The 16,552-nt window shown below is 36.8% G+C and overlaps 1 protein-coding gene across 1 annotated transcript in view; it reads left to right on the top strand.

Annotated features, from left to right (window-relative positions):
- The first annotated feature begins 2,097 nt into the window (after nt 1-2,097).
- Nucleotides 2,098-16,552, top strand: part of TACR3 (tachykinin receptor 3) — a 68,107-nt gene continuing 53,652 nt past the window's right edge. Inside the window, exon 1 of the mRNA XM_007190977.2 lies at nt 2,098-2,642. Coding sequence (XP_007191039.2) covers nt 2,098-2,642 — 545 coding nt within the window. The remainder of the gene's footprint in view (nt 2,643-16,552) is intronic.

The following is a 16,552-nucleotide window of genomic DNA, read 5'->3' as shown; positions in this document are numbered from 1 at the left end:
AACAATTCTCCATTGATTTCATTAGGGAAGAAAGAGGCTTTCACTTGTAACTCAAGTAATTTCCCAAGATGGTGAATTAACAGAAAGAAGTAATTTGCCTTTCAAAAGAAAACAATTTAATTTAGAATTAATAAGCAGGAAGTGTGGAGTCTGTTAACTTATGATTTATCACATGTTTTTGCAGGTCTTTCTGGGAAGAAATAGCAAATAATAACCTTTGATAATTATCATTTTCAGCATGCATTTATTTTGAAGTAGGGTTGTGTCCACAGAATTATTATCAGGTTGCCTCAAACTTACTTCTATACACTTTTTGTCATAAAAAATATAAGAAGGAAAATATTATTTATTACCAATCACCCTAAGTTCACTTATGCAATAATCCAGGTTTTTAAAGAATAGGTACTTAACTGGGAAACTAAAGAATACAGTGTGCACAAATCACAAGCTACTTTCTCTTGAAGCAAATAAAACTTGCTCTCAAATACATCTTACCTGGCAATGTTTAGATGAAATGCACATTGTAACAAGAGAGAAGGGCACTAACATTTATTGAGGTCTCCCTCCTGCCTGGTATTGTCGAAAGGCTGTTGAAACTACTCATCCCCATCATTACCCTGAAAATTAGATTTTTTAAAAATCTTCATTCTCAAGTGAGGAAATCAAAGCTCAAAGAGTTCAAGTGGGGGAAAAAAAAAAAGAGTTCAAGTGTTTTGGGGGGATTGCTAAAATACGTGTAACCCTAAACCTCTTCTCACCTGCCCCCCAAGAGACTAATAAAAGAGAGTCTTGGCCCCAGAACATCTTAATAAATTGCCTGTGAGATCCACCTAAGCACAGGCTCCAGCTTGCACTCCACCAAACACTCCAGCTCACCTGCTCTCACCCAAAGCTCAGAAGTCAGGCCTGCCTGTCTGCCCAGGAAATTAAGGTTATTCTTGCATCCTCATCAGTGTGTCCTCATGGTCAGGCCCTGAAAACTAAGGCTCCAAATGTCCAAAACCGTATAGCCATGTGTATGTATTTAGATTGCTTACAGGATACTTTCATCCCAGAGAAATGAAGAAATTCAAGTCTTGCCCTTGTGTTTCAAGAAAATCTACATCTTGGAATTTCTGATTTACCCTCATTGTTTTATGGCATTCCAACCTGAGCAGAATCCTCCAGGAAAAACCGTAGTCTCTCTCTGCCTGGGGGAGAGGAGGGGTCGGATTTCTGGTGATAGAGATTAGAGGAAGAGGGGAAATGGGTGGATTTGGGAAGGGGGAACGAGAAGAAACAGGATCTGAGAAGGGAGAATAGAAACACACGAGCAGAAAGTTGAGTGAAATTCCAAAAACCAGTGGCACCTAACAAAGCGCGCGGCTCTCGGTGCCCACAGTCCGCAGCCGGCCGCACCCACACATGCTCTAGCCCTAGCTGAAAAATCCCCGGGGACCGTGCCTTTGCTTTACGGGTGAATGGCTTAATTGGTTTAGAAAAGAATAGTCCACAGTAAATGTCTGAAAGCAGGGACCTCAGCAAAATATCTTGAAGTTAAAAGACGAAAAACAATCTTGCAATGATTCTAATTACGTATGAAAAAGTGCAGCCCTTCCTTCAGCGTATCAACCCGCCGAGTAGCGAATGAATGAAACCCAAAGGGCGGGGGTGGAGGAAAGGAGGGCAATCGTATCCCAAGAAGGGGCTCGTCAGCTCCGCACAACGTCACGGAAGCAGGGCACTATGACAAACTATAAAGCTCGCAGCAGCCCCCGATGCTCAGCGCTCCAGCCGGTGCCCGGGAACTCGCGCAGGGGCGACCCCGGAGTTCTCCGCGGGCGACAGCTCTTAGCATCTCTTTTTCCGACTGTCTCATCCTTCCTGCCTGCTAGATTCGCAGACTCCTCGGAGAAAGTGCCTCCCTTCTCCCCATCACCTGCAGGTTCAAAGCATACCTTAACCAGCAAGGGCTGTGGGTACCTTTCTACCTCGCTTTCAGGCGGGGCTGAGGTCCACTCCGCAGCAAAGCTACCGGGAAGCAGAGAAGAACTTCGGGGGAGACGGCCCGGGCGGACAGCGGGTGAGTCAGGGGAGCCGGGTTGCCGACCCATCGCTATGGTCTCGCTCCCCGTAGCCGCGAACTGGACGGACGGGGGAACAGCGGGGGCGGACGCCGGGAACCCGAGTGCCGCGCTCGAGGCTGGGGCAGCCGCGGGAGAGGCTGAGCCTGAGTGGCTGCAACTGCTCGTCCAAGCCGGCAATCTTTCCGCTTCCTCCTCCACGCTGGGACTGGCCGCGGCCTCGGCGGCGCCTTCGCAGTTCCGGGCCAACCTCACCAACCAGTTCGTGCAGCCGTCTTGGCGCATTGCGCTCTGGTCCCTAGCATACGGCGTGGTGGTGGCCGTGGCGGTCTTCGGGAATCTCATCGTCATCTGGATCATCCTGGCCCACAAGCGCATGCGGACCGTCACCAACTACTTCCTCGTGAACTTGGCTTTCTCCGACGCCTCCATGGCCGCCTTCAACACCTTGGTCAACTTCATCTATGCGCTTCACAGCGAGTGGTACTTTGGCGCCAACTACTGTCGCTTCCAGAACTTCTTTCCTATCACAGCGGTGTTCGCCAGCATCTACTCTATGACTGCCATTGCAGTGGACAGGTGAGGAGAAGACCGGGAGGAAGGAGGAGGAGGAGGGAGAGAGAGGGGCTGGGCGGTGGGATAAGGTTACAAAGGAAATGGTGACAAAATGGGTTTGATAAAAGGAAAGGGACCAGGAAAAAGTTCTTGAAGAAAGGAGGTCACTAACGCATTTGTAGTCCTCTAATGGCTGAACTGGTTTCTGCTTCTATGGCCTCCCCACTCCCACCCTAATCCCCTGATCCCCATTAAGGGCATCTAGAAGGACTGAAGAAGGTGAATGAGAGAGACGGGGAAAATCTGTCATTCCAAGTAGGACAAACTCAGCTAGAAACGCTTAGTACTCGCACATTTTCTCAGATGGCTTCAAGCAATTGCCACAAAAATTGTTATCTGTAAAATGTACTTTGTGGCCTTCCTTCTGTCAGTCATTATTCTGTCAGAGAAATGAATGATAAGTTACCCTTCTCCTCCCTCTGGTTTGCTGGTCCTCATCACCACCCAACCCCTTCCCCATCCTTGCCCCAAGGCCAACACTGGTTTGGTCTCCCAGTCATGGAGGATCCATCAGAGGCAACAAGCTCAGCTAGCAGTTTCCACAGTGTTTCAGGTAGTTTTCACTTCCAGTAGTCTGTGAAAGCCATGAGATGGGTAAACCCTGTGTCTGGAAGATGGCATCCAAATCATTCAAATGATGGGCAACAAAAAGTCCAAAGAATAAGTGGTTAAGAAATGAGGCACACCACTTTATAACTGTTGAAGATAATCTTTTAGAATGTCCCCCCATCTACAGTGGGGATTCTGAGATTCTCAAGCAATTTTAAGAAGCTGGAGAGACCTCCAACAGTTGTCCTCATGTTCCAGTTTATGAAATTTCTGTGTGTATTTTCTTTCTCATATTGAACATTTCGGACTATGCATACTGTGTTAACACAATGGTAAACCTCTACCTGTTACTGATAGTTACATTTTAATTCAATATTATGCTAAAAAAGAAACACACCAGTTGATTTTAGTCTTCATTTTGTGATTGGCAGCTTGCAAGGGGGATGCATGGAGGCGGGGGGAGGGGATTGAAGTCACTTTAACTTCAAGTAACAATGTTCTCATCTGTGAAAAGAAAAAAACACTTTTTTTCTATATTAACAAACTTGTTCAAAATAAAATGAGGCTTAATATTAATTCTTACTACATTAAGCCACCATTATGAGAAAAAAATAAGAAAAAACTACTTTTTTTTTCCATAAGTCCATCCTCTGTGTTTACTATTTTGAAATAGTGAGCACAGAGGTCTCGATGACATAAAGCTTTAGAAACAATTTTCAAATGCCACGCCCAGGGGGTTAAATTGAAGGAGCAGTGGTTAGTTGCCACTGACTAGGATAAGGAAGCATAAAACCACATTTTAAAAGCCTCTGAAACTGCCTATCTTCCTTTCCCCTTTATCTCTGATTTTCCACAAGTATCTCATCCCTTCATTTTTGTAGGGACAGAGGTGAGTACAAAGAAGAAATAAAATTAGCCCCAAGATGGAGAACAAGTGAAATTGCCTCTAATCTTGCTCTGCCAAGATAGAAAGTAATGTTTCTTTGGTTTGAGCTTTTTTTTTTTAATACATCTTTTTTGGAGTATCATTGCTTTACAATGTTGTGTTAGTTTCTGCTGTACAACAAAGTGAATCAGCTGTATGTATGCATATACCACCATATCGCCTCCCTCTTGAGCCTCCCTCTGACCCTCCCTATCCCACCCCTCTAGGTCATCACAAAGCACGGAGCTGATCTCCCTGTGCTATGAGGCTGCTTCCCACTAGCTAGCTATTTTACATTTGGTAGTGTATACATGTCAGTGCTACTCTCTCACTGCATCCCAGTCTCCCCTTTCCCTGCTGTGTCGTCAAGTCCGTTCTCAACATCTGCATCTTTATTCCTGGCCTATCACTAGTTTCATCAGTACCATTTTAATAGATTCCATATATATGTGTTAGCATACGGTATTTGTTTTTCTCTTTATGACTTACTTCACTATTTATGACAGACTCTAGGTCCATCCACCTCACTACAAATAACTGGTTTGAGCATCTTTATTTTTTGTTTTTGTTTTATTTATTTTTCTTTGTTCTGATCTGGAGGAGAGGCATTAGCATATCATGTTATAAAATACTCACAATGTTATTGAAATGTTAATGGTACATTATGAAATTTGATGAAAATTTAGTGTGTGAATTTGGTATTTCAAGTCTGTGAGGGGAAAAAAGGTCATTTTCCCGATCACTTTCTGCCAATATTTATACAAAATCTGAAATGGTCTTGGAGTTATTTTAATTGATAATGTAATGCTATTTCATCACACTCACTGGTTTGAAATCAATGAATACTACTTATTCTTTCCTATTTCTTTACTAGAAAACATTATTCAATTACCAAAACTATTCAAAATTTAGGAGCGTACAATTTGCAACAAAATCTGAAGCATACTCAGTTCAGATACTGAAAAACTTTTTAAAACTGTTAATTAAAAAATTAGTTTCCTGGGACTTCCCTGATGGTGCAGTGGTTGAGAATCCACCTGCCAAAGCAGGGGACATGGGTTTGATCCCTGGTCTGGGAAGATCCCACATGCCACGGAGCAACAAAGCCCGTGTGCCACAACTACTGAGCCTGCACTCTAGAGCCCCCAAGCCACAGCTGCTGAGCCCGCGAGCCACAACTACTGAAGTCTGCGCACCTAGAGCCCGTGCTCCGCAACAGGAGAAGCCACCACAGTAAGAAGCCCGCGCACCACAGCAAAGAGTAGCCCTGCTCGCCGCAGCTAGAGAAAGCCCGCGGGCAGCAATGAAGATCCAACGCGGCCAAAAATAAATTAATTAATTTTAAAAAAAAGAATAAGCTTAAAAAATAGTTTCCTTTGAGCAACTGACAAAAAAGGATTACAAAAATAGGGATAATTTTTAGAATCAAAGGGTATACAGATATAACAGAATTCTCAATAGTTTACCAGTCCACAGAATCTTTCTGCATTGGTGTCTTATCAAACATGAACTGAAAATACTAGTCCTGTGGTATCTGCAGTAATTTTATTGATTCAAGTTGGCAAGGTTGACCCATCCTAGGAAGTTTAGATGAGTCATGGTGCCTTTGGTTATGGCTGCATGGACTCCCTGCCCCATATAGAACATAGTTAACAGTATATGCTCAAGAAATTATCTTTCCCTATATAATTCATGCTTTATTGAGATAGCCATATAGTTATATAAACCCTAATTAGGTCTTAACTGATAAAGGAATACATCATTTAGACTGTGATACTAACACTTGATTATCGAATTGTGAGTGTTTTCTAATCCCATTTAATGTAAACTGAATTGTATACTCCCAGCCTAAATGGAAAATGTACTGAACCCACTGTGTCCCCCTGCCTAAAATCAAAAAGATCTTCTGAGGTTTAAAACTACTTCAGCTTTGACTCAGGCACTTATGGCTTTCCTTCAGCTGCAGCAAAATGCTTGCAACCTCCTATGACCTCAGAAATCTTAGACCTGAAAGGATTGTAGATGCTTCCTTAATGAACACCTGTATTTTACAAATTGAGAAACTCAAGCCAACAGTCACACATTTTGTTGAGTAAAGGCATTATTTTCCTTTAAGTGTTTTGCACTCATTCTGCACTGGGAGAATTGCTTGATTTCTAATTCCACATTTTTTATGTACTATTGATAACTCTACTAAAGATTTGAATGTGAGTTCATAGGTTCTGATCTTATCCTGAAACACCCTGTCCTTTTGCTTTGTTAGAAATTCTTGCAAAACTATGTTTTTATAGGCCAAGAAATCACCTTTAAGTTCTACATAGTTCCTTTTTGCCTGTAAGGCTACTTCACCATACACACGCACACATACACACACACAAACACACTGGAATTATTTGCCAATGAAGTCACTGTTTCTCTCCACCATCCTTCCCAAATTTGCCATTTTGAAATGTAACATTTAAACATAACATTTATCTAAAAGATGCTCAGCTTTTCCAAGATCATTCAGCAGAGCTTCAAACCACCACAGTCCACTACAGGACCTGTACTATTCTTAACCTCTAAACTCTCTTATAGTTCCTAAGGAGTTGTGGTGACTATAGGTTTAAATTAGAATTTAGCACTTGTTTATGCTATATGTCTTACATGTATATATAACACATCTTACATATATATTACCTATGTTTTAATTGAGAATGCAGATGTTAGAAAATTAATAGAACAGTTTATAATAGAAATATTATCTTTTTAAAAATTTATGGCATATCCCACTTGACATACAGGGATATTAGAAAATAGAAAATATTTTCTTCCATTTTCTAAGCACATTTTTGAAGTTAAGTTAGAAACTCTAGGAAAGTTTATTAACATATAGTAAGGGACAATTTCAGGGCATAGGGTCCAGTATTGATTAAAATATTTAAAGAATTTTTTAAGTGACAGTCACTGTTTTTTACCTGGAAACCTTAAGGAAGAAATTTAATATGTTTTATTTAATAATTCAAAAGCATTAACAAACACAGCAAAAAAAACTTTATATTCTTCAAACCCAGGGACACCTGACATAAATAATTAGTAAAATAAATATTTAATCTAACTGAAGTAAGTTATATTTCTAGCCAAATAGATAAAAATTTATCTTATATGCTATACTTTAAAAAATTTGCTTTTCATAAAGCTGTTATGCAAAGTATTCATAGAACCTCTATTTTTTTGAAGCTTATTATGGACAGATAAAAATATATAGCCATAAAAAATCATAAGGCCTCAATGTGGTAATAAATTATCTAAATGTATTGTGGTAAATTTTACCATTGCTTTAAATATTATGTTTATAAATACTTCGGTAAATTTTTTTAAAAAACATCTTTATCAGTCTTTAATTCTAGTGCCTGAGCCAATCTCCTCATTCCTCTCTACTTTAGGGAGAGCCACTGCCCATGCAGTTATATTCTTTATTACAGTAAGACTTGACTCATTATTTAGCCCAGATGATAAACTGCATGAGCTTAGCCTAAGATAAACTGCTTTACATTTGCATTCTTTGCAAAATAGTAACTAAAACTATGCTTTGAAAAAGATTACTTTTAGAAAATTTTTTATGAATCTTTAGCTCTTTTTACAATTTGTAGTTCTTATTCAAGGATTTTAAAATATCCCATTTGCAGTCACTAAGATTACTGCTGTAGTATGCTGTGAAAGTTCGATTAAAAGTATCAAACAAATTCAAATTCAAGTGCAAATTCTTATAAAATTAATCCTGAGTACATAATGAAAGCAACAAATGTGTATTAATGGAATGAATGAAACATAAAATCATGACAAAGGAAGGTGAAATCAGAAGTGTCTCTTAGATAACTAGCAGGACTCCAGTTGATATCAATGTTACATTAACAACACTGGGAGAAAAAGGAGTTTATATCATATTTAACAGACACAGTATAAAAAATGCTGAATATATAACATATTCTTACACACTAATAAAAATATATACCTCTAATATAAAAAGAACAAAAGTAACAAACAGAGAATTCACAAAAGAAGAAATAAAAGTGTCTAACAAACATTAAATTATGGATTGCTTATATTCTGTATCTCCATTTTTCACCTGTTATTTGCTTCTCAAGACATTCAAATCTGAACTCTTTTCCCAACACTCTACCCAAAGAGCCTTATTGAGAAATTCAGTGAGCATTTAGTCCTCAACTTCCTTGACCTTTTAGTAGTATTCCTCACAGGTGGCTATTGCCTCTTGGCTTACGACTGTCCTGATCACCTCCTACCCCCTCAGCCTCTCTTCCATGGCATTATTAATTCTCAATAATTAGAATTATTTCTAATTCTCTGCCTCTATGTAGTAATTAAATGCATAGGTTCCACAATACCAAATCCTGGACCTGATTTTGTCCTTACTTTATTCTCTAAGTGACCTCATTCAAACCCACAGCTTCATTTTTCACTTTTGAATGAACAGTTTCCATTTTTTCTATTATCTAATTGGTTTTCTTTTGAATTATAGGAAGACACATAACAATCCATACAATAAAGTGGACAAATATAAATGAATGAAAAATTAAAACTGGAAAAAATAGAAAGGGAGAAAATAAAAACAAGATGGGAGTGAAGTTATAACATGGACATTCAGGTCAAAGACTCCCAATCATTTATGAAAGTTAAGCTTCAAATATGTCTCTGAGCCTCTTAGTGAACACACAAAAAAGGAAATACAATTAGTAAATTTGTTTACACTGTCCATAAAAACAATATATACACATTCCTTAAGGGCTTAGGAATTTCTGATATTTGAGTTTCAAGAAATTCTTTGTATGGGTAATTAAGAGGACAGTGTCTTTAACCACAGTGTGGCAAATGCAAAAGAAGATTTCCCATAGGTGTTTGCTTAGCATTCCTCTGAGTAGGCCAAAGACATAGGCCAAAGCAGAACTCAGTGAATGATGTTCTCAGGGTAAAACCTCTATCTGAGCACAGTTCCCAGATGGTCTGGTTTGTTGCATTGAAAAAACTACGAAAAAGGATAAAATGTATTTCCTCCAAAAGTATTTTTTTTCACCTGAACTTTGGATATAGCTAGAGAATCAGATAATTCAAAGTTGTAACATACGGCAAAAGCTCTACAAATCATTCTCATTCCAGTCCCCAATCTCTGATCCTGATTCATCCGCTATACCAGTCTCTTATTTAAACTTATTTTCCCCTCATTCATTATAAGGATCATACATGCACAGTGAAAAAAATTAAAAATAGAAATATTAGAAAGTTAAATTTACCTGTAATTGTCCTACACCCCAAATATAGCCTATCTATGATCTTCACGTTCACATTTCAACTCTCCCCTCATTTTTTGTGATATGTATATCTCACATATTACATTATGTACATGCATAAATAAAGATATATTTTTTAATTACTAAAATAGTGCCACATTATCATGTCATTTTAAATTTACCATACAGGGTTATTAAAATTTATTGAACAAATTATAAATCTTGGACATTATATGTTATGAAGATATAGATGTTTATCTTACTCTATAACATTTTTACTTTAATTGTTTAAATTACAGTAAGTACATGTAAGATAGAAATAATACATACATATGTTTTAAAACTCAAAAAGTAAATGGATCACTGGCTTAAAATCCTCTAAACCTTCTTTGAGCTCTGCTCATGTACCTGATGTTTCCACCTGGGTGTCTGAAAAGCTCCTCAAAGTCCTCCAAACCCATTATCTTACCTCCAAACCTTTTCCTCTTCCAGTGTTTCCCATTTCAATAAACAGTACAAGCATCCATTCAGTTGTTCAAATAGCTCCCAATCTATTACCTTCTTTCTGACTCTACCCCCACTTCCCTAGTCCAAGCTACTAGCATATCTTTCCTGGACTACTAAAAACACCTCCTAATTGGTCTCCCCACATCCAATCTTAATCCACCTTAGTGTATATAAGAAGATGTTTCTGCACTCCTACTTAATGCTACAATGTTTTCCTATTGCTGTTATGAGAAGAAGAATACTCTTAATCCAGATAATAATACCTTGTATAGCCTGGTTCCTTGACCTGTCCAACTTCAACTCATACCATACCTCAACTTCCTAATCTTTGTTCTAGCCACTCTGATCCTCTTTCAAGTCCCTAAATGTGCGATGCTATCTTTTTGCCATAAAGCCTTTAAACACAGTTTTCCTTCTGTCTCAAATTCCCTTCTGCCCATTCCTCATTAGTTGAATGTACTCCTCATTTAGATAACAGCTTGAATCTCATTTCACAGGGAAATGTTCCATAAGCCTCCCAATTTAAATTAAATGTCACTTTGTAGATTCTCTTAGCACATGTTAGTCATAGCATTTTTATATGTTAAATTAAGAATACTTGATTAATAATTTCCTCTAATAAACTTATAAACATCATAAAGACAAGTTCCCTCTGTTCTTAGTCTTTATTGCATCCTTATGCCTATCATACTGTTTTGCACATGGTAAGCACACAATCCAGATTCCTGAATAAAAGAATCATAAAAGTAATCAAATAAAAATTAAAGTGATGAGATATAACTTTTTTCCAATAAAATCGGCAGAGATTGCTAAGTTGTAGTAAACATGGCATTTTAACACATGATTTTAGACTGGACCATATGTAATTGCCAGTTGTTATAGTTTAAAATGTCAATTAATATTTCATATGGTTTAATCTAACAGTTGGGTATATATTGTCAAAAATATTTCAGGGTGCAATTTTCCAACATGTTCAAAGATATTTTTCAAATCAAAATTCAAAGAACTGAAAACAACTAAAAAGCCCAACAAAAAGAAATGAATGATGAGGCATCTAAAAATGAAATTCTATGTAGAAATTTTAAAATTACATTTGAATATAACCTCAGTTCTCTCAAGTCTCTAGGCACATGTATATAAATGTGCTAACATTAACATGCATATCCAAATTTTTTTAGTCCATAACCTTTGCTTATAAACCATTTCTTGCTAGTCTCCAATTATTTCAAAGAATCCCTAGGGAAGTCTGATGAGAGTTCATCAGTAGTCCTCCTTAGCACTTCCATTCTCCTCACCATACCCTGGCCAGACAGAGAGAGAGAGAGAAAGAAAGAAACAGCAATGTCAACACTTTAGTACAGAACATAATAGCCATGCCTTTCTCCAGTTGTTTTGGGCACACTGCATCCAAATCTGCAGAAGTCATAAATTACAAACTGCCCTCTGCCTGAAGTTTTTGTGATGTCTATTTATGTTCCAAACAGAATTTGGAGGAATTATCTTGTCCCTAATCTTTGCTCCATTAACAAATTCTTAAAGACCAGTGTTCCTTCATCTTCTGCTTGCAACTCTCTCTCCCTGGGGCTCAGCTCTAAACCACATGTCCAGGATGAGGAATTGTTTCCCTACTTCCCTATGCCTCATTGCTTTGAGAATAAACCATTCTTATTGAGGCTTGCTCACTGGTACATTGGATAAATGGTGCAAAATATACAACTGGGGTTTGAAGCCCCACCACTTCATTAGACACAGTCAGAGTCTGAATCCCACTTTAGACTCAGCAGGATCTCTAACACATGATGAATTTTTAGACTATGGATTTAACAGGCTGATATAATTCTATATGTGCAATAAGATAGATATAGATTTGATTTTCTCTGAATGCTGAGATTTTACGTAATTTTGTTTTCCTTTATACTTTTCCTTTTCTAATTATCTACAACAAAATGTACTTCTTTTACATGAAACAAAATACATTGCTAATTAATTAAAGTTCTGAAGATGGATGGTGGTGATGGTTGCACAATAATGTGAATGTACCACTGAACTGTACACTTAAAAATAGTTACAATGGTAAATTTTATGTGTGGTATATTTTATCACTATAAAAATTTTAAATATTAATGAAATAAATAAATACTGTTTAAGGACCTAATAATGACTCTGAGATACATGCTAAAGAGTTTGGATTCAAGGAGAGAACAACTTGATTAAACTTTGTATAGATTTTTAGTGATAGATGTTTTATGGCAACATTTTTAACACACTTTCTAGGCTAATTTAGAAATCATGAAGACATCTCTGGCAAAAGAGTACCGTTAACATTACAATGGATTATTTTGTAAACTGTGAAATCTTTTTCTTGGGAATTATGCAAAGATATCACACCTATGTGGAGTAATTTAGAAGACTGCCTAAAGATACAGGGATAAATTAGCGTAGTATTTCTATTATTTAGTCTGGTATATGACAAAAGTTTTTAAATATTTGCTTAAGAAGTCCCCTATTTTGAGTTTGTATTATCATCTATGATTTTTTTTTACCTTCAAATCTGCCCAAGTATCAAGGTTATTTAAATTTTTCTTTTACGCATACCTGTAAGTAAGGAAAATGTGTATCTGATTTTATCACTAAGCAACAAAGGCCTCAATTGTGTTCTGGAGCTGATTTATACTTGTTAGAGGAAATCAATTGTGCACATTTCTTCTCAACTCTGCATTTAGTGATGTTACTTTGGTAGCTTGAAATCATGGTAGGAGTATTTACACCATAGAAATTTGCAAATGCTAGAAGTCATGAGTTTTGTTTTGTTTCTGTGTTTTTTTTTCCTTAGAGTGCTTGTGGTTAACCATTTACCAACACACAAATCACTATATTTGTAGTCATTCACTCAATAGCTATTTCTTAAGTACCTTCTAAGTATTAACATTGTATAGATACGGGGCACACTGGAATAAACAAGACAAACATGTCCCATATCCTAATGAAACTGTAATTAATATCTTCACTTGAATCCCTCAGCTGTAGTCCAGAGTCCTAAATCCAATAATCTATTGAACTTCAACATCTGAAAGTTTAATAAGCATCTCAGAATTTACATGCTCCAAACTGAGTTCCTGATTTTCCTCTGAAACTTACTCCTCCTACAATCTTCTGAGGTCAAAAATCTGAACCTTAGGTCAGAACTCTTGGAAGTATTCTCACTCATCTCTTCTTTCATACTCTATGTTCAATCAATCAGAAAATCTAATCACTTTTACTTTCAAAATATATGTAGAATCTAATCACTCCTTAAGATGTCTATCGTTGCCTCCCTAGTCCAAGTCAATATCATTTCTCACCTAACTGGTTTCCCTACCCCTGCTTTTGTTTCCCTTTGGTTTGTTCTCAATGCAACAATCAGAGAGATCCTGTAATGAGTCAGATCATATATCCCCTCTACAAATCCTCCAATGGCACCTCAGTTCTCTCAGGGTAGAAATCAAAGTTCCTACAATGGTCTATAAGAATTTATAGTAGCTGGTCCTTTGCTACTCTCCAACCTTATCTCCTACTACTTACACTCCACCACTCTGCTCCACCATCACTGGATTCCTCTGTTACATCAATATACTAAGTGTGTTTCCACCTCAGGATCTTACACTCCGTGTGAAATGTCTTACTCCAGACACATTGTTCATTACCTGTACTATTTCTGGACCCTGACTACTCTATTTGAAATTGCTTTAAATTTTTCTTTACCACATGTATCACCTTCTAAAATACTATATAATTAGCTCATCTGCAATGTTTATTGTTTTTTGTATGTCTGCCCTACTGGATTCTAAGTTCCATGAGGACAAGGCTAGACCTGTGTCTCAATTGAGTAAATGAAGAATAGATAGAGTCTATGGTAACTGGGAACACATAGCAGGGGAAAGCACATTTATAGTTTTAGAGCAGAAAAACACAGAAATGTAGAAGCATTTTTAAAGTTCCTTATTTTATAGAAGTATAGAAAATATCTCCTAATAAATTGGCTATGAGTAGTTACTATTTAAATAAAAACAAAACATTTAAAATATTCTATGCAACCTAATATGTGATTATCATATTAAACTGAATCATCTATAAAGAAAAAGATTAGGAGATTTTCAAATGAGCAGATGAAACAATTTTGAAGAAATTAAAAACTCACCAATTGAGTGTTTATGTTGAATAAGTACTATTAATCACAATTCAGAATTCTTAGATGAATAAACTTACTGAATTTAAAAGACATCACAGTGCCATATGTATTGATTTATATACCTTCAAATTAAATAAATATATGAAGGCCGTTTTCCCCATTAAGTTAACTACATGGTATAAAATAAATTCAAAACTCTTAAACTTACATCATGTTTTCATTAACTTAAAATGTTTTACTCCTAAAATAAAAATATTTTCAATATCTCTTCAACAAAGATTTACGTAAGCTAAATTTCATGTTGAAGGCTGTGGTATTTCACAAACAAACTAGTGTAATAATATTTTTTAAATAATAGATTACAATGCTTTCCTATGTAAGAAATTACTAACAATCCTCATTGACCAGTCACAAAACCATTGCTGAGACTATCTTTAATGGGCAAGAATGAAACAGGTCTCCTTAGAAACATATAAAAGGACACCATTTTAAAGTTTTAGCAGCTAAAAAATAGAACACATATGCCAAAGAACACACACACACATAACCAATTCTATGCATGCACAATTCAATACATGCAATCCTTACTTTGCACAAATTTCAGTTACCAAGATTATTTATTTATATAACACCAGTCCCCTCAACAGCATGGCTCAAGTTTTTCTTACCATGTCACATTAACTGTGAGTACTTGCATAAAGTAAAAAATTAGCTGCTAGCTCTTAAGCTCTCATGAATCACTCCACAAATAACAGATGCACTTCATAATCAGTGACCAATCATATTCCTATTTCTCAAAATCTGTTACTGATTGGTCACTGATTATCTTAGTTCATGCACAGACAGCAAAGCACATAGTTGCATTGCCTCATTGTCTTTCAATGATAAACTCAAATGACACCTTAGAAAAATGGCTAATCAAGAGAAGGACTTGCCAACAAAGAGGAAGAAATAAAAAGCGATAACACTGAAAGTGAAATTCAAATCCAATATAGGTGAAGATGAAGAAGAATAGCTGAATAAGGGAATGTTGACAGTCACTTTACAAGAGACTCTAAATATGCAGCCAGAGGAAATTAGTGAAGGTGAATTTATCAACATGAATGAGGAAAATGATAGTGACAAATGATGAAGATGTCCCAGAGGAAGAGGAGAATTGGCAAAAATCTTCATATGAAAAAAAAAAACAAACTCTCAGATACTTCACCACTTTCAAAGTTCAAGGATAAAATGTTGGAAGCTGATTCAAACTCACAAAGGAGAACAACACTCTTCCAAGGTATAGAAAACATGTTGGCTCTGCATATGTTATATGAAAGAATAAAGTAAACACTATTCAAACTACTCATGATACCTTTATATTTTTTTTCTAAGACTTTACTTTTAGAGTAATTTTTAGTTAACAGCAAAATTGAGGGAAGGTACAGAGATTTCCTATATATCCTCTGCCCCCCACACTTGCATAGCCTCCCTGTTATCAACATCTCCCACCAGAGTGGTACATTTTTTACCACTGATGAACCTAACTGACTCATCATAATCACCCAAAGTCCATAGTTTACGTTAGGCTTCACTCTTGGTGTTGTACATTCGATGCATTTAGGCAAATGTGTAATGACATGTAACCATCATTATTGTCTCCTTCAGAGTATTTTCACTCCCCTGAAAATTCTCTGTGCTTTGCCTATTCAACCCTATTCCCTTGAACCCCTAGCAAATACTGATCTTTTTATTGTGTCCATAGTTTTGTCTTTTCCATAATCACATAGTTAGAATCAAACAATATGTAGCCTTTTCAGATTGACTTCTTTCACTTAGTAATATGGATTTAAGATTTGTTGATGTTTTTTCATGGCTTGATACCAGATTTCTTTTTAGCAGTGAATAATATTTCATCATCTGATGTATTGGGTTGGGCAAAAGGTTCGTTTGGTTAGTGAATACATTGTTCAATAAAGTTATTCGTGAAAATGAAAAATGTGCCTTTTAGTTTTACTTAAAACCGAACGAACTTTTTGGCCAAACCAATACCATAGTTTATTCATTCATCTAATGAAGGACATCCTGGTTGCTTTCAAGTTTTCGGTAATTATGAATGAAGCTGCAGTAAACATCCATGTGCAGGGTTTTGTTTGTTTTTTGTTGTTGTTGTTGTTTTGGTTTTTTGGTTTTTTGTGGGTTTTTGTTTTGTTTGTTTTGTTTTGTTTTGTGGACATGAATCTTCAACTCTATTTGGTAAATACCAAGGAGCACGACTGTTGCTGGATCATATGGTAATAGTATGTTTAGCTTTTTAAGAAGCAGCCAAACTGTCTTCCAAAGTGGCTGAACCATTTTGCATTCCCACTAGCAATGTATGAGAGTTTCTGTTGCTTCACATCCTTTCCAGCATCTGGTGTTATGGATTTCCACCATTCTATAGGTGTGTAGTGGTATCTCA

This window comes from Balaenoptera acutorostrata, chromosome 5 (genome assembly GCF_949987535.1).
Source record: "Balaenoptera acutorostrata chromosome 5, mBalAcu1.1, whole genome shotgun sequence".
In the NCBI taxonomy this organism is placed as follows: domain Eukaryota; kingdom Metazoa; phylum Chordata; class Mammalia; order Artiodactyla; family Balaenopteridae; genus Balaenoptera; species Balaenoptera acutorostrata.
Note: the sequence above shows the minus strand (reverse complement) of the source record. Positions and strands in the feature narration are given on the sequence as shown.